This window comes from Salvelinus fontinalis, chromosome 10, assembly GCF_029448725.1.
Source record: "Salvelinus fontinalis isolate EN_2023a chromosome 10, ASM2944872v1, whole genome shotgun sequence".
Classification (NCBI taxonomy): domain Eukaryota; kingdom Metazoa; phylum Chordata; class Actinopteri; order Salmoniformes; family Salmonidae; genus Salvelinus; species Salvelinus fontinalis.
Genome location: NC_074674.1, coordinates 43,588,000 through 43,610,335, shown reverse-complemented (window position 1 = coordinate 43,610,335; position 22,336 = coordinate 43,588,000). Strand labels below are relative to the sequence as shown.

Below are 22,336 nucleotides of genomic sequence, written 5' to 3'. Positions count from 1 at the left end.
GTGAGATGTCTCAGCTGTACTACCGGCGGACAGACAGCTCCTCGTACCGGGACCGTATCCCTCTGCGGATCGTCCGGTCTGAGTCGGAGCTGTCTTCCCTGGAGAAGGCCTATCTGGGAACCGTGGAGAAGGGAGACTACGGCAGCGTCAAACAGGCTTTGGAGGTAGGGGCGGACGGACGTGTGTGTGTGTGTGTGTGTGTGTGTGTGTGTGTGTGTGTGTGTGTGTGTGTGTGTGTTCGTGTGTTCGTGTGTTCGTGTGTGTGTGTGTGTGTGTGTGTGTGTGTGTGTGTGTGTGTGTGTGTTCGTGTGTTCGTGTGTGTGTGTGTGTGTGTGTGGGGGGGGGGGAGTTTTCAGTGGGTTGATGGTCAGCACCTTCAATTAAAGTTGACGAAAATAAATAACTTCTTCAAAAGAGTTCAAATAAGTTTACCTTCAATGTTGGTTATCAAACTTACCATGATAATTATTATGATACAGATTTTCCATTATCATCCCTTCCCAATTATTGTCACACCATCCCTGAGTTATCCTATCGTTATCCCTTCTCCACAGGAGGCTGAGATCTACTTCAAGATCAACATTAACTGTATAGACCCGTTAGGCCGCACAGCTCTGCTGATCGCCATAGAGAATGAGAACCTGGAGATCATAGAATTACTGCTGAGCTTTAACGTGTATGTCGGTGACGCTCTGCTGCACGCCATCCGCAAAGAGGTGGTGGGGGCCGTGGAACTGCTTCTCAACCACAAGAAATCCAGCGGAGGCATGCAGGTAGGAGGGGGTGGCGGGGGGGGGTGGGGGCCGTGGAACTGCTTCTCAACCACAAGAAATCCAGCGGAGGCATGCAGGTAGGAGGGGGTGGCGGGGGGGCTGCTTCTCAACCACAAGAAATCCAGCGGAGGCATGCAGGTAGGAGGGGGTGGCGGGGGGGGGGGCTGCTTCTCAACCACAAGAGGGGGGCTGATAGGAGGGCTGATAGTAGTAATACATTGTTGGGCCTTAAATTTGTCCTGTTTAGTGATGTGGCGGATATTTTGTCAGCTGGTTATTGTCACGTAAAAGACTCATGGTAATTGACCGTTAATGAACATAAACATGTTTAGCATCTCCATGGATACAAGCGTCATGGAGATGCTAATGCACGCCTTTGGAACATCTACATATAAAAAGTATATTATTTATTTTAGTGTAAGGGGTGTTTTTAACTGACGGCAGGGAAGTCAGACGCAGGAGAGAATTAACTGTGTTTCCAACGGCGCAGTTTATTACAAAAACCACCCAGGAAACATAATAATAAAAATCAATGGGTAACATAACCCGGCGCACACCAGTACATACGTACACAAACACTTACAATAAACAATCTCCGACAAGGACATGAGGGTTAAATACACACCAGTACATACGTACACAAACACTTACAATAAACAATCTCCGACAAGGACATGAGGGTTAAATACACACCAGTACAGACGTACACAAACACTTACAATAAACAATCTCCGACAAGGACATGAGGGTTAAATACACACCAGTACATACGTACACAAACACTTACAATAAACAATCTCCGACAAGGACATGACGGTTAAATACACACCAGTACATACGTACACAAACACTTACAATAAACAATCTCCGACAAGGACATGACGGTTAAATACACACCAGTACATACGTACACAAACACTTACAATAAACAATCTCCGACAAGGACATGAGGGTTAAATACACACCAGTACATACGTACACAAACACTTACAATAAACAATCTCCGACAAGGACATGAGGGTTAAATACACACCAGTACATACGTACACAAACACTTACAATAAACAATCTCCGACAAGGACATGAGGGTTAAATACACAACGTGTAATTGATGGGATTGGAACCAGGTGTGACGGAAGACAAGACAAAACCAATGGAAAATGAAAAATGGATCAGTGATGGCTAGAAGGTCGGTGACGTCGACCGCCGAACACCGCCCGAACAAGGTGAGGGACCGACTTCGGCGGAAGTCGTGACATCAGGTCTAAATAAACATTGTAATATGAAGAAAATGTATTTCAGAAGTACAGACAATCAGTTGGCCTACTGCATGTTATCTGGCTATTCTCCATGCCATAGGCTGTAGCCTTGTTCATTCAGCAGACAATATATGTGTATAAGTCCCATACTATTATTTTATAGTATATGATTTTATAGTAAGAAGAATATAATTGAGCTTAGCTGACAAAATAAAAAATAAAATTTCCCCCATTCCAGAGCGATGAAGTGACTATGTTGCATATGAAGTGACTTTGTTGCATATGAAGTGACTATGTTGGATATGAAGTGACTATGTTGAGCATAAAAGTAATCATTTGAAACAGGTCCTACTTCATGTGCCAGATTTAGAGTTATTTGGCAACTTTAGTTGTGAATGATACAAACCTTAGAATATCTTAGAAATCAATACATATACGTATGATGCGATTATAGGCTATTGATGATTTAAAAAAGTTGTAAAAAAAAAAGAAGCTTGCTCTCTGTTCCTTGTCTCAGGCTTTACACAGCTGTTCTCTTATCAGGTGATCATATTTTCACCTATCAGACTATTCTCAATTTAATCTAGTCTAAAATGTCAAATCGATTATGAATGGCCCGATTATAAAATAAAACCGTCAGGAAAAAAATCTATTTAATCTGTAGGCCTATGCACCGGAATTGCAAATGGAGGCCGCTTTTCCCGCCGGTTCGTTTGTCAATAATGCCAGGTAGGGTTCGTTTGTCAATAATGCCAGGTAGGGTTCGTTTGTCAATAATGCCAGGTAGGGTTCGTTTGTCAATAATGCCAGGTAGGGTTCGTTTGTCAATAATGCCAGGTTGGTTACTCCGGTTATTTCACTCCACCATCAACGTTTTTTGACGAGCATGCAGCCTGCACAACAGGTGATATTCCCACCCAAACTCTGTATGCCGTGGGATCTCCAACCCTGTTCCTGCAGCTTCCCAGTGCTTCATTTGGGAAACCAATTCAAATCAGTTGGGGAACATCGATAGTAACATGTTTTCACAACAAAACATATTTCACTAAACGAGAGTTCATAGTGGTGAAATATTCTTTAGCTAAAGTGAATTAACGTGTCCTTTATTAATTCTGAAAATATAAAACATTCCCTATAACTAGGCTATTCAAATATCAAATACAAAGTCACTATAATTGTAGGCTAACTCTGTAAGCCGCCCTGCACAATCAATGAAACAATAGCATCGCCTATGCCTATACGTCCTCAAGCTCTCCCAGACTCATGGATAGAAAGTTTGGAGCGTAGCATGAGGTAACCAGTCCATCCAGTATGCATCATAATACAGTCCACACTGAAAGGTGATATTAGGCTACCTGCCGGTGCGGCAGCCGGGGCAGCAGGTAGCCTAGTGGTTAGACCGTTGGACTAGTAACCGAAAGGTTGCAAGTTCGAATCCCCGAGCTGACAAGGTAAAAATCTGTCGTTCTGCCCCTGAACAAGGCAGTTAACCCACTGTTCCTAGGCCGTCATTGAAAATAAGAATTTGTTCTTAACAGACTTGCCTGGTTAAATATATATACACTGCTCAAAAAAATAAAGGGAACGCTTAAACAACACAATGTAACTCCAAGTCAATCACACTTCTATGAAATCAAACTGTCCACTTAGGAAGCAACACTGATTGACAATACATTTCACATGCTGTTGTGCAAATGGAATAGACAAAAGGTGGAAATTATAGGCAATTAGCAAGACACCCCCCAAAACAGGAGTGATTCTGCAGGTGGTGACCACAGACCACTTCTCAGTTCCTATGCTTCCTGGCTGATGTTTTGGTCACTTTTGAATGCTGGCGGTGCTCTCACTCTAGTGGTAGCATGAGACGGAGTCTACAACCCACACAAGTGGCTCAGGTAGTGCAGTTCATCCAGGATGGCACATCAATGCGAACTGTGGCAAAAAGGTTTGATGTGTCTATCAGCGTAGTGTCCAGAGCATGCAGGCGCTACCAGGAGACAGGCCAGTACATCAGGAGATGTGGAGGAGGCCGTAGGAGGGCAACAACCCAGCAGCAGGACCGCTACCTCCGCCTTTGTGCAAGGAGGTGCACTGCCAGCGCCATGCAAAATGACCTCCAGCAGGCCACAAATGTGCATAAGAGGAGATTATCGTGACTCAACAGTCACATGGAATTTTACTGGGGTCACCACAACAGCCCCTAGTCCTGTTACACACGTGTACAAGTGTGAAATGGACATGTATTTCTTGTCCATCCCAACCCGCCACTGGCAACAAACGCCAATCGCACGTTGGTTTCAGGGAATTTTCATTGAAATGACGTGGAAACAACATTGATACAACCAGTGTGGACCCTAGTGGGTCCCCCCTGAGACACCCTTAGAGAGTGGGGTCACAACCAAGGTTACCATTGTCCAGCGCTCCTTGAGCAGATCGTGTTATCAGCCTTGCTCAAGGGCACAGCAACAGATTTTTCACCTTGTCGGCTCACGGATTCGAAACCAGTACCCTCAAGGCTACCTGCCGCTATCACTTACAGGTGCGGGGAAATGTTTAGGAGTCTGTACTTAGAGCTGTGGGAAAACAACTCAATGGCCTCGTGGGTAGTGTGCGTCCTGAGATTGGAAGGTTGGGAGTTTTGATCCCCGGCAGAGTCATACCAAAGACGATAAAAGTGGTACCCGATGTGTCTCTGCTTGGCACTCAGCATTAAGGGGATAGATTGGGGTAGTGGCCTGCGATAGACTAGCGTCCTGTCCAGGTAGTGTACTGTACATCAAGCTGCCTCACGCTACAGAAACAGGAGATAGACTAGCGTCCTGTCCAGGTAGTGTACTGTACATCAAGCTGCCTCACGCTACAGAAACAGGAGATAGACTAGCGTCCTGTCCAGGTAGTGTACTGTACATCAAGCTGCCTCACGCTACAGAAACAGGAGATAGACTAGCGTCCTGTCCAGGTAGTGTACTGTACATCAAGCTGCCTCACGCTACAGAAGCAGGAGATAGACTAGTGTCCTGTCCAGGTAGTGTACTGTACATCAAGCTGCCTCACGCTACAGAAGCAGGAGATAGACTAGTGTCCTGTCCAGGTGGTGTTCTTGAAACAGGAGATTAAGTTACTGATTACTGTTTGAAGAAGACTGTTGCTCTCTCTCTGTTTCTCTCAGTAAACCTTGCGCTCTCTCCGTCTCGTTCTTTCTCGCACTCTCTCCCCCTCGTTCTCTCTGTAACCCGCTCTCTCTGTCTCCCTCTCTCTGTCTCGTTCTTTCTCCCACTCTCTCCCCCTCGTTCTCTCTGTAACCCGCTCTCTCCGTCTCCCTCTCTCTGTCTCGTTCTTTCTCCCACTCTCTCCCCCTCGTTCTCTCTGTAACCCTCTCTCTCCGTCTCCCTCTATCTGTCTCGTTCTTTCTCCCACTCTCTCCCCCTCGTTCTCTCTGTAACCCGCTCACTCTCACTCGCTCTGTGTAACCCACTCTCTCCATCTCCCTCTATCTGTCTCTCTCTTTCTCCCACTCTGTCTCCATCTCTCTCTCTCTCTCTCAGCACCTGCTCAGGGACCAGCAGTGTTTGCGTGGGTTTTAATTAATCAAACACAATCACAATTGCCACAATATGCTAATACTGTGAGACACACACACACTAATACAATATGTTAATGCTGAAATCCCTGCTCCTCATCCACACTGATATGGTTACGTCAACTGTCAGCCAGGGACACGGGGGTTTGTTGGTTCCCATGTTGTTATCTCAGTTTGGAGGGGTAGAGACTGAGATTAAGTGAAAATGAGAGAGCCAGTGAAGGACAGGGTGAAAGCCAGAGTAAAAGGGAAAGAAAGAGAGGGTTAAAAAGTGTGTGTGAGAGAGTGAATGAGTGAGTGGAGAGAGAGAAGAGAGAGATGGACACTGCTTTTTGGATTTACTCAGGTGGACAGAGAGAGATAACGACCAGGTGATTCGCTCCAAACTGTCGTCAGGGTTTCGTCTCTTTACAGTACCTTTTTTTAAATTTTCGCCTAAAATGACATACTCAAATCTAACTGCCTGTAGCTCAGGCCCTGAAGCAAGGACATGCAAATGTGAAAGGAATGTAGGATAATATAACACATTAGATCTGGTAAAATCTGTATATATTTTTTGCATTTCTTTGAAATATGAGAAAAAGGCCATAATGTATTATTCCAACCCAGCTGGAATTTAGATTTTGGCCACAAGATGGCAGCGGTGTATGTGCAAAGTTTCAGACTGATCCAATGAACCATTGTACTTCTGTTAAAGTCTTTGTATCAAGACTGCCCAAATGTGCCTAATTTGTTTATTAATAACTTTTCATGTTCAAAACTATGCACTCTCCTCAAACAATAGCATGGTATTCTTTCACTGTAATAGCTTCTGTAAATTGAACAGTGCAGATAGATTAACAAGAATTTAAGCTTTCTGCCAATATCAGATATGTCGATATCCTGGGAAATTTTCTTGTTACTGACATCCTCATGCTAATTGCATTAGCCTTTGTTAGCTCAACCGTCCCGCAGGGGACCCACCAATCCTGATGTAGTTTTAATGGGCCACAGAATACACCAGTGTCTGACTTGTGACACAGTGATTGTTCCTCTACCTCCTTGCTACATAATGAGAGAGAGAGAGAATAGGCTGCTGTGCATCTGAATTTCCCTGAACTGTATAGAGTGGTTCATCTATTACTTTTAAAGGTTGTCGGAGAGGAAAATACATCTAATCTATTGAGAGAGAGAGAGAGAGAGAGGGATTAGATAGAAAGACCGGCAGCGACAAGAAAGTACATCTCATCTATTGAGAGAGGAGAGAGAGTGTTACAGAGAGCTGGTAGTCCCATCCACCAAACTACCAGGTGTCACATAAAGTAGATACTCAGGGGGTATTTTAATTTGGTATAGATCAGACCTAATCCTTTCTATTAAATTAGTCAAAACAGGAACATTTTACATTTGGCAAAAAATTCTAAAGGAAATGATCTCAACAGAGAAAATGTCCTCCTGTGTGCTACCTATATCCCCCTAATAGAATCCCCATACTTTAATGATAACGGCTTCTCCATCCTAGAGGGGGACATCAACCATTTCCAGGCCCAGGGACATGTACTAGTCTGTGGTGGCCTACATGCCAGAACTGGACAAGAACCCGACACCCTCAACACACAGGCTGACAAACACCTACCTGGAGATGACAGCATTCCCTCCCCCATATGCCCCCCCCCCCTCAGCACACGGGGGGACAAACACCTACCTGGAGATGACAGCATTCCCTCCCCCATATGCCCCCATAGGCAGAACTACGACAAAACAACCAACAAAAAGGGTCACAACTCCTGCGGCTCTGTCGCACGCTGGGTCTGTACATAGTCAATGGTAGGCTTCGAGGGGACTCCTACAGTAGGTACACCTACAGCTCATAGTTCATACACCTACAGCTCATAACTTGGCAGTAGTTCTGTAAATGATTATATCACAGACCTCAATCCTGAGTCTCTCAGAGCGTTCCTTCAGTCCACTGATACCCCTATCAGATCACAGCAAAAACACAGTCTACTTGAACAGAGCAATATTAAATCGTGAGGCATCAAATCCAAAGGAACTGCAAACTATGAATACAAACCCAATCCCCTTTAGACAACTTCCTGGACAATAACTGATGGTGTAAACTTCGCAGTAGAAAGCCTAAACAGTATATTTGACCTTTTCAGCTGCACTATCAAATCTAAAAATGTCAGGCAGACAACCAAAGAACATTAACAGCAATGACAAATTGTTGATGAAGAATGCAAAACCATCAAAAAGAAAATGAGAAACCTATCCAACCAAACACATAGAGACTCAGAAAACCTGAGACTATGCCTTCAGTATGGTGAATCACTAAAACAATACAGAAATACACTATGCAAAAAGAAGGAACAGCACATCAGAAATCAGCTCAAAGTAAATGAAGAATCCATAGAATCTAAGTTAGACACTTCTGGGAAAAACACTAAACAAACAATAACACGAAGAGTTGTCGATCCAAAATGGAGATGTATGGATAAACCATTTCTCAAATGTTTTCGACTCTACAACAAAGATCAAATGGCAGTAGCAAGAAAAAGTATGTGAACCCTTTGGAATTACCTGGAATTCTAAGTAAATTGGTCATACAATTTGATATGATCTTCATCTAAGTTACAACAACAGACAAACACAGTCTGCTTAAACTAATAACACACAAACAATTATACGTTTTCATGTCTTTATTGAACACACCGTGTAACTTGTTGACCCTCCTTTGGCAGCAATAACCTCAACCACACGTTTTCAGTAGTTGCAAATCAGACCTGCACGACGGTCAGGAGGAACTTTGGACCATTCCTCTATTCAAAACTAGTTCAGTTCAGCAAATGTTCTCGGCATGTCTGGTGTGAACCGCTCTTGAGGTCTTGCCACAGCATCTCAAATCGGGTTGAGGTCAGGACTCTGACTGGGACACTCCAGAAGGTGTATTTTCTTCTCTTGAAGCCATTCTGTTGTTGATTTACTTCTGTATTTTGGGTCGTTGTCCTGTTGCATCACCCAACTTCTGTTTAACTTTCAATTGGTGGACAGATAGCCTTACATTTTCCTGCAAAATGTCTTGATAAACTTGGGAATTAATTTTTTCCGTCGATGATAGCAAGCTATACAGGCCCTGAGGCAGCAAAGCAGCCCTAAACCATGATGCTCCCTCCACCATACTTTACAGTTGGGATGAGGTTTTGATCTTGGTGTGCTGTGACTTCTTTTCTCCACACGTAGTGTTGTGTGTTCTTTCCAAACAACTCAACTGTAGTTTCATCTGTCCACAGGATATCCTGCCAGTAGCGCTGTGGAACATCCAGGTGCTCTTTTGCGGATTTCAGATGTGCAACAATGTTTTTTTTGGACAGCAGTGGCTCCTTCCGTGGTGTCCTCTTATGAACACCATTCTTGTTTAGTGTTTTACGTATCGTAGACTCGTCAACAGAGATGTTATCATATTCCAGAGATTTCTGTAAGTCTTTAGCTGACACTCTAGGATTCTTCTTAACCTCATTGAGCATTCTGCGCTGTGCTTTTGCAGTCATCTTTGCAGGACGGCCACTCCAAGGAGTGTAGCAACAATGCTGAACTTTCTCCATTTATAGACAATTTGTCTGGCGAACAACAAGGCTTTTAGAGATACTTTGTTACCCTTTCCAGCGTTATGCAAGTCAACAATTCATAATCTTAGGTCTTCAGAGATCTCTTTTGTTCGAGGCATGGTTCACATCAGGCAATGCTTCTTGTGAGATGCAATAATAGTTTTTTTTTTTTTACAGGGCAGCTCTAACCAATATCTCCAATCTCGTCTCATTGATTGTACTCCAGGTTAACAGACTCCTGACCTCAATTAGCTTTTGGAGAAGTCATTAGCCTTGGGGTTCACAGACTTTTTCCAACCTACACTGTGAATGTTCAAATGATATATTCAATATAGACAAGAAAAATACAATAGTTTGTGTGTTAGTAGTTAAACCACACTGTGTTTGTCTGTTGTTGTGACTTAGATGAGGATTAGATCAGGTTTTATGACCAATTTATGCAGAAATCCAGGTAATTCCAAAGGGTTCACATACTTTTTCTTGCCGCTGTACATTATCAAATACAAATCTTAGAATCAACTATGAAAGACTACTGGAACCCACTGGATTATCCAATTATTTGAATGAACTACCGGACAAAATACAAACCCTCAAACCCAAAAAGGCCCTGTGGTGTTGATGGTATCCTCAATGAAATTATAAATTATACAGACCGCAAATTCCATTTGGCTATACTTAAAGTCTTTAACATCCTCTGCTCTGGCATCTTCCCCAATGTTTGAAACCAATCCAAAAAAGTGGACAAATTTGACCCCATTAATTTCCGTGGAATCTGCATCACCAGCAATCTTTGAAAAATCCTCTGCAGTATCATCAACAACAGACTACAACATTTCCTCAGTGAAAACAATGTCCTGAGCAAATGCCAAATTGGCTTCTTACCAAAATACCATATGACAAACTACGTACAGTGCCTTGAAAAAGTATTCATCCCCATTGGAGTTTTTCCTATTTTGTTGCATTACAACCTGTAATTGAAATGGATCATAATTTGGATTTCATGTAATGGACATACGCAAAATATTCCAAATTGGTGAAGTGAAATGAATATATGTATTTTTTTTAAATTACTCCTAATTTTAAATGGAAACATGGTGTGTGCATATCTATTCACCCCCTTTGCTATGAAGCCCCTAAATAAGATCTGGTGCAACCAATTACCTTCAGAAGTCACATAATTAGTTAAATAAAGTCCACCTTTGTGCAATCTAAGTGTCACATGATCTGTCACATGATCTCAGTATATATATATATATATATACACCTCTTCTGAAAGGCCCCAGTGTCACGCCCTGGCCATAGAGAGGCTTTTATTCTCTATTCTGGTTAGGGCAGGGTGTGACTAGGGTGGGCATTCTAGTTTCTTTATTTCTATGTTTCTATTTCTATGTTTTGGCCGGGTTTGGTTCTCAATCAGGGGCAGCGGTCTATCGTTGTCTCTGATTGGGAATCATACTTAGGCAGCCTGTTTTTCCACCTTAGTTGTGGGTAGTTGTCTGTGTTAGTGGCCTGTATAGCCCTAGTCAGCTTCACGTTTGTTTTGTTGTTTCTTGTTTTTGTTGGCGATAAATAAAAATAAATGTACGCTCACCACGCTGCACCTTGGTCCGGTCATTTCCCTGACGACGTTCGTGACACCCAGAATCTGCAACACCACTAAACAAGGGACACCACCAAGCAAGCGGCATCATGAAGACAAAGGAGCTCTCCAAACAGGTCAGGGACAAAGATGTGGAGAAGTACAGATCAGGGTTGGGTTATAAAAAAATATCTGAAACTTTGAACATCCCACAGAGCACCATTAATCCATAAAAAATGGAAAGAATATGGCACCGGAGATTGGAGTACCTGTCCATAGGACCACTTTAAGCCGTACACTCTACAGAGCTGGGCTTTACGGAAGAGTGGCCAGAAAAAAAGCCATTGCTTAAAGAAAAAGGCATGTGGGAGACTCCCCAAACATATGGAAGAAGGTACTCTGGTCAGATGAGACTAAAATGGAGCTTTTAGGCCATCAAGGAAAACACTATGTCAGGCGCAAACCCAACACCTCTCATCACCCCGAGAACACCATCCCCACAGTGAATCATGGTGGTGGCAGCATCATGCTTTGGGGATGTTTTTCATCGGCAGAGACTGGGAAACTGGTCAGAATTGAAGGAATGGTAAATGGGGCTAAATACAGAGATATTCTTGAGGGAAACCTGTTTCAGTCTTCCAGAGATTTGAGACTAGGACGGAGGTTCACCTTCCAGCAGGACAATGACGCTAAACATACTGCTAAAGCAAAACTCGAGTGGTTTAAGGGGAAACAATTACATGTCTTGGAATGGCCTAGTCAAAGTCCAGAACTCAATCCAATTGAGAATCTGTGGTATGACTTAAAGGTTGCTGTACACCAGCGGAACCCATCCAACTTGAAGGAGCTGGAGCAGTTTTGCCTTGAAGAATGGGCAGAAATCCCAGTGGCTAGATGTGCCAAGCTTATAGAGACACACCCCAAGAGACTTGCAGCTGTAATTGCTGAAAAAGGTGGCTTTACAAAGTATTAACTTTGGGAGGAGGTGAATAGTTATGCACTCTCAAGTTTTCAGTTTTTTTTGTCTTATTTCTTGTTTGTTTCACAAGAAAATATATTTTGCATTTTCAAAGTGGTAGGCATGTTGTGTAAATAAAATGATACAAACCCCCAAATGCCAAGGGAGGTGAATACTTCGCAAGCCACTGTATACATCCAGCACACCCGTATTGACAAACAAACAAAAGGAAAGTCTTCTCATGCTTTGTAGATTTCAAATTTGACTCAATTTGACTCAGACTCAAGTCTGCTATACAAATTGATGGAAAGCGGTATTGGGGGAAAAACATATGGCATTTATAAAATCAATGAATCAATCAGCTTGAGCCCCATCATCTTCAACATACAGTATACTGTATGTCAATGAATTGGCGAGGGCAGTAGAACAGTCTGCAGCACCCGGACTCACCCGACTAGAATCTGAAGTCAAAATGTCTACTGTTTGCTGATGATCTGGTGCTTCTGTCCCCAACCAAGGAGGGCCTACAGCAGCACCTTGTTGTTCTGCACAGATTCTGTCAGACTTGGGTCTATTGGTGCTCCAAAAAAGGTTAAGTTGTCAGGACAAAAAAATACAAATTCCATCTAGACACCGTTGCCCTAGAGCTCACAAATAGTTGCACGTACCTCGGCCTAAAATTCAGCACCACAGGTGACTTCCACAAGGCTGTGTCAGACCTCACTCTCAATGTTGATGGTTGCCTCATTACACCTAACATTGTGGTTAAAAACCTTGGTGTTACCTTTGACCCCAGCCTAACTTTTGACAACCACCTAAAAACACACCCAGAACAACATACTTCAATCTCAGGAATGTTTTCAGAATTTTAAACTTCATCTCACAGACAGATGCCGGGAATCTGGTCCATGCGTTTGTTTAATCTAGGCTAGACTACTGTAATATCCTCCTGTCCAGCTGCTCAGTCTCTACTATCATCTAGTCTAGACTACTGTAATGTCCTCCTGTCCAGCTGCTCAGTCTCTACTATCATCTAGGCTAGACTACTATAATGCCCTCCTGTTCAGCTGCTCAGTCTCTACTATCATCTAGTCTAGACTACTGTAATGTCCTCCTGTCCAGCTGCTCAGTCTCTACTATCATCTAGTCTAGACTACTGTAATGCCCTCCTGTTCAGCTGCTCAGTCTCTACTATCATCTAGTCTAGACTACTGTAATGCCCTCCTGTCACGCTGCTCAGTCTCTACTATCATCTAGTCTAGACTACTGTAATGTCCTCCTGTCCAGCTGCTCAGTCTCTACTATCATCTAGTCTAGACTACTGTAATGCCCTCCTGTCACGCTGCTCAGTCTCTACTATCATCTAGTCTAGACTACTGTAATGTCCTCCTGTCACGCTGCTCAGTCTCTACTATCATCTAGGCCAGACTACTGTAAGGTCCTCCTGTCCAGCTGCTCAGTCTCTACTATCATCCAGTCTAGACTACTGTAATGTCCTCCTGTCCAGCTGCTCAGTCTCTACTATCATCTAGTCTAGACTACTGTAATGCCCTCCTGTCCAGCTGCTCAGTCTCTACTATCATCTAGTCTAGACTAATGTAATGTCCTCCTGTCCAGCTGCTCAGTCTCTACTATCATCTAGGCTAGACTACTGTATTGCCCTCCTGTTCAGCTGCTCAGTCTCTACTATCATCTAGGCCAGACTACTGTAATGCCCTCCTGTCACGCTGCTTAGTCTCTACTATCATCTAGGCTAGACTACTATAATGTCCTCCTGTTCAGCTGCTTAGTCTCTACTGTCATCTAGTCTAGACTACTGTAATGCCCTCCTGTCACGCTGCTTAGTCTCTACTATCATCTAGTCTAGACTACTGTAATGCCCTCCTGTCCAGCTGCTCAGTCTCTACTATCATCTAGTCTAGACTACTGTAATGTCCTCCTGTCCAGCTGCTCAGTCTCTACTATCATCTAGGCTAGACTACTGTATTGCCCTCCTGTTCAGCTGCTCAGTCTCTACTATCATCTAGGCCAGACTACTGTAATGCCCTCCTGTCACGCTGCTTAGTCTCTACTATCATCTAGGCTAGACTACTATAATGTCCTCCTGTTCAGCTGCTCAGTCTCTACTATCATCTAGTCTAGACTACTGTAATGCCCTCCTGTCACGCTGCTCAGTCTCTACTATCATCTAGTCTAGACTACTGTAATGTCCTCCTGTTCAGCTGCTCAGTCTCTACTATCATCTAGTCTAGACTACTGTAATGCCGTCCTGTCACCCTGCTCAGTCTCTACTATCATCTAGTCTAGACTACTGTAATGTCCTCCTGTCCAGCTGCTCAGTCTCTACTATCATCTAGTCTAGACTACTGTAATGTCCTCCTGTCCAGCTGCTCAGTCTCTACTATCATCTAGTCTAGACTACTGTAATGTCCTCCTGTCCAGCTGCTCAGTCTCTACTATCATCTAGTCTAGACTACTGTAATGCCCTCCTGTTCAGCTGCTCAGTCTCTACTATCATCTAGGCTAGACTACTGTAACGCCCTCCTGTCCAGCTGCTCAGTCTCTCCTATCATCTAGTCTAGACTACTGTAATGTCCTCCTGTCACGCTGCTCAGTCTCTACTATCATCTAGGCTAGACTACTGTAATGTCCTCCTGTCCAGCTGCTCAGTCTCTACTATCATCTAGTCTAGACTACTGTAATGTCCTCTTGTCCAGCTGCTCAGTCTCTACTATCAGACATGTACATCCAGATCACTGCGGCACTAGAAGGAATTAGCACATCACTCCACATTTATCTGCACTACTCTGGATGCCTGTAAAGTATCGGTCTGGTTTTAAAATCATGCCTGGCCTTGGCTCCTCTTATCTGACAGACATGCTTGTTCCCTATAACCTAGTGAGGGTGCTCTGCTCCCACAAGCCGGTTCCTAGATACAGAACCAAGCCGGGGTTCTGAGCATTCTCTATTAACGACCCTCAGTTGTAGAACAGCCCTGGCAGGTAGTAGGAACAGCCCTGTCAAGTAGGAGGAACAGCCCTGTCAGGTAGGAGGAACAGCCCTGTCAAGTAGGAGTAACAGCCCTGTCAGGTAGGAGGGACAGCCCTGTCAAGTAGGAGGAACAGCCCTGTCAGGTAGGAGGAACAGCCCTGTCAAGTAGTAGAACAGCCCTGTCAAGTAGAAGGAACAGCCCTGTCAAGTAGGAGGACCAGCCCTGTCAAGTAGGAGGAACAGCCCTGTCAAGTAGAAGGACCAGCCCTGTCAAGTAGGAGAACAGCCCTGTCAAGTAGGAGGAACAGCCCTGTCAGGTAGGAGAAACAGCCCTGTCAAGTAGTAGGAACAGCCCTGTCAAGTAGGAGGAACAGCCCTGTCAGGTAGGAGGAACAGCCCTGTCAAGTAGAAGGAGCAGCCCTGTCAGGTAGGAGGGACAGCCCTGTCAGGTAGGAGGAACAGCCCTGTCAGGTAGAGGGGAACAGCCCTGTCAGGTAGGGGGGACAGCCCTGTCAGGTAGGAGGAACAGCCCTGGCAGGTAGGAGGGACAGCCCTGTCAGGTAGGAGGGACAGCCCTGTCAAGTAGGAGGAACAGCCCTGTCAAGTAGGAGGAACAAACCTGTCAGGTAGGAAGGACAGCCCTGTCAGGTAGGAGGAACAGCCCTGTCAGGTAGGAGGGACAGCCCTGTCAGGTAGGAGGAACAGCCCTGTCAGGTAGGAGGGACAGCCCTGTCAAGTAGGAGGAACAGCCCTGTCAGGTAGAAGGAACAGCCCTGTCAGGTAGGAGGGACAGCCCTGTCAGGTAGGAGGAACAGCCCTGTCAGGTAGAGGGGAACAGCCCCGTCAGGTAGAGAGGAACAGCCCTGTCAGGTAAGAGGAACAGCCCTGTCAGGTAGGAGGAACAGCCCTGTCAGGTAGAAGGGACAGCCCTGTCAGGTAAGAGGAACAGCCCTGTCAGGTAGGAGGAACAGCCCTGTCAGGTAGGAGGAACAGCCCTGTCAGGTAAGAGGAACAGCCCTGTCAGGTAGAAGGAACAGCCCTGTCAGGTAGGAGGGACAGCCCTGTCAGGTAGGAGGAACAGCCCTGTCAGGTAGGAGGAACAGCCCTGTCAGGTAGAGGGGAACAGCCCTGTCAGGTAGGGGGGACAGCCCTGTCAGGTAGGAGGAACAGCCCTGGCAGGTAGGAGGAACAGCCCTGTCAAGTAGAGGGAACAGCCCTGTCAGGTAGAGGGGAACAGCCCTGTCAGGTAGGGAAAACAGCCCTGTCAGGTAGGAGGAACAGCCCTGTCAGGTAAGAGGAACAGCCCTGTCAGGTAGGAGGGACAGCCCTGTCAGGTAGGAGGGACAGCCCTGTCAGGTAGGAGGAACAGCCCTGTCAGGTAGAGGGGAACAGCCCTGTAAGGTAGAGGGGAACAGCCCTGTCAGGTAAGAGGAACAGCCCTGTCAGGTAAGAGGAACAGCCCTGTCAGGTAAGAGGAACAGCCCTGTTAGGTAGAGGGGAACAGCCCTGTCAGGTAGGAGGAACAGCCCTGTCAGGTAGAGGGGAACAGCCCTGTCAGGTAGGAGGAACAGCCCTGTCAGGTAGGAGGGACAGCCCTGGCAGGTAGGAGGAACAGCCCTGTCAAGTAGGAGGAACAACCCTGTCAGGTAAGAGGACCAGCCCTGTCAGGTAGGGTTAACAGCCCTGTCAGGTAGGAGGGACAGCCCTGTCAGGTAGGGTTAACAGCCCTGTCAAGTAGGAGGAACAACCCTGTCAGGTAAGAGGAACAGCCCTGTCAGGTAAGAGGAACAGCCCTGTTAGGTAAGAGGAACAGCCCTGTCAGGTAGGAGGAACAGCCCTGTTAGGTAGAGGGCAACAGCCCTGTCAGGTAAGAGGAACAGCCCTGTCAGGTAGGAGGAACTGCCCTGTCAGGTAAGAGGAACAGCCCTGTCAGGTAGGAGGAACAGCCCTGTTAGGTAGAGGGCAACAGCCCTGTCAGGTAAGAGGAACAGCCCTGTCAGGTAGGAGGAACTGCCCTGTCAGGTAAGAGGAACAGCCCTGTCAGGTAAGAGTAACAGCCCTGTCAGGTAAGAGGAACAGCCCTGTCAGGTAATGTGAACTGCCCTGTCAGGTAGAAGGGACAGCCCTGTCAGGTAAGAGGAACAGCCCTGTCAGGTAGGAGGAACAGCCCTGTCAGGTAAGAGGAACAGCCCTGTCAGGTAAGAGGAACAGCCCTGTCAGGTAGGAGGAACAGCCCTGTCAGGTAGGAGGGACAGCCCTGTCAGGTAGGAGGAACAGCCCTGTCAGGAAGGATGAACAGCCATGTCAGGTAGAGGGGAACAGCCCTGTCAGGTAGGGGGGACAGCCCTGTCAGGTAGGAGGGACAGCCCTGGCAGGTAGGAGGAACAGCCCTGTCAAGTAGGAGGAACAACCCTGTCAGGTAAGAGGACCAGCCCTGTCAGGTAAGAGGAACAGCCCTGTCAGGTAAGAGGAACAACCCTGTCAGGTAAGAGGACCAGCCCTGTCAGGTAAGAGGGACAGCCCTGTCAGGTAGGGTTAACAGCCCTGTCAGGTAAGAGGAACAGCCCTGTTAGGTAGAGGGGAACAGCCCTGTCAGGTAGGAGGAACAGCCCTGTCATTTAGAGGGGAACAGCCCTGTCGGCTAGGAGGGACAGCCCTGTCAGGTAAGAGGAACAGCCCTGTCAGGTAAGAGGAACAGCCCTGTCAGGTAAGAGGAACAGCCCTGTTAGGTAGAGGGGAACAGCCCTGTCAGGTAGGAGGAACAGCCCTGTTAGGTATAGGGGAACAGCCCTGTCAGGTAGGAGGGACAGCCCTGTCAGGTAGGAGGGACAGCCCTGTCAGGTAGGAGGGACAGCCCTGTCAGGTAGGAGGAACAGTCCTGTCAGGTAGAGGGGAACAGCCCTGTCAGGTAGAGCGGAACAGCCCTGTCAGGTAAGAGGAACAGCCCTGTCAGGTAAGAGGAACAGCCCTGTTAGGTAGAGGGGAACAGCCCTGTCAGGTAAGAGGAACAGCCCTGTCAGGTAAGAGGAACAGCCCTGTCAGGTAAGAGGAACAGCCTTGTCAGGTAAGAGGAACAGCCTTGTCAGGTAAGAGGAACAGCCCTGTTAGGTAGAAGGAACAGCCCTGTCAGGTAAGAGGGGAACAGCCCTGTCAGGTAAGAGGAACAGCCCTGTCAGGTAAGAGGAACAGCCTTGTCAGGTAAGAGGAACAGCCCTGTTAGGTAGAAGGAACAGCCCTGTCAGGTAAGAGGGGAACAGCCCTGTCAGGTAAGAGGAACAGCCCTGTCAGGTAGGAGGAACAGCCCTGTCAGGTAAGAGGAACAGCCCTCATAGGTAAGAGGAACAGCCCTGTTAGGTAAGGGGAACAGCCCTGTCAGGTAAGAGGAACAGCCCTGTCAGGTAAGAGGAACAACCCTGTCAGGCAAGAAGACCAGCCCTGTCAGGTAGGGTTAACAGCCCTGTCAGGTAGGAGGGACAGCCCTGTCAGGTAGGGTTAACAGCCCTGTATGGTAGGAGGAACAACCCTGTCGGGTAAGAGGAACAGCCCTGTCAGGTAAGAGGACCAGCCCTGTCAGGTAAGAGGAACAGCCCTGTTAGGTAAGAGGAATAGCCCTGTCAGGTAGGAGGAACAACCCTGTCAGGTAGGAGGAACAGCCCTGTCAGGTAGGAGGAACAGTCCTGTCAGGTAGGAGGAACAGCCCTGTTAGGTAGAGGGGAACAGCCCTGTCAGGTAAGAGGAACTGCCCTGTCAGGTAAGAGGAACTTCCCTGTCAGGTAAGAGTAACAGCCCTGTCAGGTAAGAGGAACAGCCCTGTCAGGTAGAAGGAACAGCCCTGTTAGGTAAGAGGACCAGCCCTGTCAGGTAGGAGGAACAGCCCTGTCAGGTAAGAGGAACAGCCCTGTCAGGTAAGAGGAACAGCCCTGTCAGGTAAGAGGAACAGCCCTGTCAGGTAAGAGGAACAGCCCTGTTAGGTAAGAGGACCAGCCCTGTCAGGTAGGAGGAACTGCCCTGTCAGGTAAGAGGACCAGCCCTGTCAGGTAAGAGGAACAGCCCTGTCAGGTAAGAGGAACAGCCCTGTCAGGTAGAAGGAACAGCCCTGTTAGGTAAGAGGACCAGCCCTGTCAGGTAAGAGGAACAGCCCTGTCAGGTAGAAGGAACAGCCCTGTCAGGTAAGAGGAACAGCCCTGTTAGGTAAGAGGAACAGCCCTGTTAGGTAAGAGGAACAGACACCATTTTAAATCACAAAAAAATGTAAGAATTACTGGAATATTAATAATTGTTCGTTATACTTTCTATGGTGTTTTATTATTGTTTTAATGTAAAGTGTTTAGCGTTTCTAAACGCTCTTTAAATACATTTTGATTTGAGACAAGACAAGAAAGGGCCTTCTATGCCATCAAAAGGAACATAAAACTCGACATCCCAATCAGGATCTGTCTCAAATTAATTTAATCAGCTATAGAACCCATTTCCCAACCAAATTATAAGAAAGAAAAAAGCTAACTATTTGACACACTGGAAAGAATCAAATAAAGAACTAATTGAAATACTTTCTGGTCCTAAACAGAGAGTACACACTGGCGGAATACTTGACCACTGTGACTGACCCAAAATGAAGTAAACCTTTGAATATGTACAGACTCAGTGAGCGTAGCCTTGCCATTGAGAAAGGCCACCGTAGGCAGACCTGGCTCTCAAGAGAAGACAGGCTATGTGCACACTGCCCACAAAATGAGGTGGAAACTGAGCTGCACTTCCTAACCTCCTGCCGAACGTAGAACCACATTAGAGACACATAAAGTGCATTCGGAAAGTATTCAGACCCCTTGACTTTTTCCACATGTTGTTACGTTACAGCCTTATTCTAAAATTGATGAAATTGTTTTTTCCCCCTCATCAATCTACACACACAGCCCATAATGACAAAGCAAAAACAGGTTTTTAGAAATATTGGCGAACTTATTAAAAATACAAAAACAGAATTATCACATTTACATAAGTATTCAGACCCTTTACTCAGTACTTTGTTGAAGCACCTTTTGCAGCGATTACAGCCTCGAGTCTTCTTGGGTATGACGCTACAGGCTTGGCACACCTGTCTTTGGCGTGTTTCTCCATTCTTCTCTGCAGATCCTCTCAAGCTCTTGGAGCTCAGCTATTTTCTGGTCTTTCCAAAGATGTTCAATCGGGTTCAAGTCCGGGCTCTGGCTGGGCCACTCAAGGACATTCAGAGGCTTGATCCGAATCCACTCCTACACTGTCTTGGCTGTGTGCTTAGGGTCATTGTCCTTTTGGAAGGTGAACCTTCGCCCCCATCTGAGGTCCTGAGCACTCTGGAACAGTTTTTCATCAAGGATCTCTCTGTACTTTGCTCCGTTCATCTTTCACTTGATCCTGACTAGTCTCCCAGTCCCTGCCGCTGAAAAACATCCCACAGCATGATGCTGCCACCACCATGCTTCACAGTAAGGATGGTGCCAGGTTTCCTCCAGACGCGATGCTTGGCATTCAGGCCAAAGATGGTTATTCTTCTGGAAGGTTCTCTGGAGCTCTTTCACAGTGGCCATCGGGTTCTTGGTCACCTCCTTGACCTAGACCCTTCTCCCACGATTGCTCATTTTGATCGGGCGGCCAGCTATAGGAAGTCTTAGTGGTTCCAAACTTCTTCCATTTAAGAATAATGGAGGCCACTGTGTTCTTTGGAATATTCGATGCTGCAGAAATGTTTAAGTACCCTTCCCCAGTTCTCTACCTCGACACAATCCTGTCTCAGAGTTCTATGGACAATTCCTTTGACCCCTTGGCTTGGTTTTTGCTCTGACATGCACTGTGAACTGTGGGACCTTATATAGACAGGTGTGTGCCTTTCCAAATCATGTCCAATCAATTGAATTTACCACATGTGGACTCCAATCAAGTTGTAGAAACATCTCAAGAATGATCAGTGGAAACAGGATGCAGCGGAGCTCAATTTAGAGTCTCATAGCAAAGGGCCTGAATACTTATGTAAATAAGGTTTTTCTGTTTTTATATTTTTTACATTTGCTAAATATTCTAAAAATGTGTTTTCGCTTTGTCATTATGGGGTATTGTGATGTCATTATGGGGTATTGTGTGTAGATTGATGAGGACATGTATTTATTTGATCTATTTTAGAATAAGGCTGTAACTTAATAAAATGTGGGAAAAGTCAAGGGGACTTTCAGAATGCACTGTATTTCCCACAGATCAAACAGACCCACGCATCATTTGAAAACAAATCAAACATTTATAAACTCCCATATCTCTTAGGCGAAATACCGCAGTGTGCAATCACAGCAGCAAGATTTGTAGCCCGTTGTCATGAGAAAAGGGCAACCAGTGAAGCATAAACAACATTGTAAATACCACCAATATGTATCTGGTTATTTATCTTTCCCTACTATTTGTACTACAACAATATTGCACATTGCTAAAACACTGTTCAATCTGTAGCTGATATTATAACACTTGAAATGTCTTTATCTTTTTCAAACTTTTTAATTGCACTGTCTACTGTTAAATTCTTCTCACTTTTGGTAATTGTTGACTTCACTTGCTTTGGCAATGTAAACACGTTTCCCATGTCAGTAAAGCCCCTTTGAATTAGAGAGAGAGAGAGAGAGAGAGAGGAGAGAGAGAGAGAGAGAGAGGAGCGAGGAGGAGAGAGAGAGAGAGAGAGGAGAGGAGAGAGAGGAGAGGAGGGAGAGGGAGAGAGAGAGAGAGAGAGAGAGAGAGAGAGAGAGAGACGGAGAGAGAGAGAGAGAGAGAGAGAGAGAGAGAGAGAGAGAGAGAGAGGAGAGAGAGAGAGAGAGAGAGAGAGAGAGAGAGAGAGAGAGAGAGAGAGAGAGAGAATTGTGAATCCCATTTATTGATATTGTCCTCTTCTGCTGGGAGATTTACTAATCCACAGATTGATTTTGGGGTGACTGCCAACATTGTCTGTATTAGTCTTTCCTCGCCGCTGTCTGACCTATGTTTCCTCTGCAGTGTTGCCTTCTACTGTGTCTTCGTCGTCTCCAGTTACATCGGAGGAAACGTAGTGTAATGGGGAATGATTTGGATCCTAGCTTCACAGCCACTGTGACTCCCCAAGGATTCTGTTATAAAGATAGACTTCAGTCGTGCAACAAGAGGAATGTAGAGCTTGATGAAAGGATTTTTGAGACCACTCAAGACATGTTCTGTATCCCAAATGGTACCTATTGGTACTATGGGCCCTTTTACAAAAAGTAGTGCACTAGGGAACCATTTAGGATGCAGAGACAGGTCTTGAGTTCTACAGAGTTGACCCCTCGTTCCTCTTGGTGCTGTGCCTCGTTCCCCCCAGATGCGGATAGGAGGACTGTACTTGTTGCAGCTTGAATTTCAGATCAATGTATACAAATTGATGAAAGAGAAGCGACTCTATATTTAAATGAGAGTACACATCAAATTGGCCGGTGTTAATTCAGGTGTTAAATTAACTCTGTAAGTATTACATTAACACTCGTTGGTGTAAAAGTACTCCAGTGTTGGTGTTAAGTACCGGTGTTAAACAAAAACCACACCCATTAATATCATATTTCCCAGCATACTCTATTGCAGGTAGATT

The 22,336-nt window shown here is 45.8% G+C and overlaps 1 protein-coding gene across 2 annotated transcripts in view; it reads left to right on the top strand.

Moving 5' to 3' along the window:
• The first annotated feature begins 798 nt into the window (after positions 1 to 798).
• LOC129864180 (short transient receptor potential channel 4-like) overlaps positions 799 to 22,336 on the top strand; it is a 122,004-nt gene continuing 100,466 nt past the window's right edge. The window contains exon 1 of one of the 2 annotated variants that reach the window (XM_055936864.1): positions 799 to 850. In XM_055936864.1, coding sequence (XP_055792839.1) covers positions 845 to 850 — 6 coding nt within the window. In that variant the 5' untranslated portion in view covers positions 799 to 844. Of the gene's footprint in view, positions 851 to 878; positions 912 to 22,336 lie in introns of those variants that run through there. The other variant, XM_055936865.1, reaches the window with a different exon arrangement.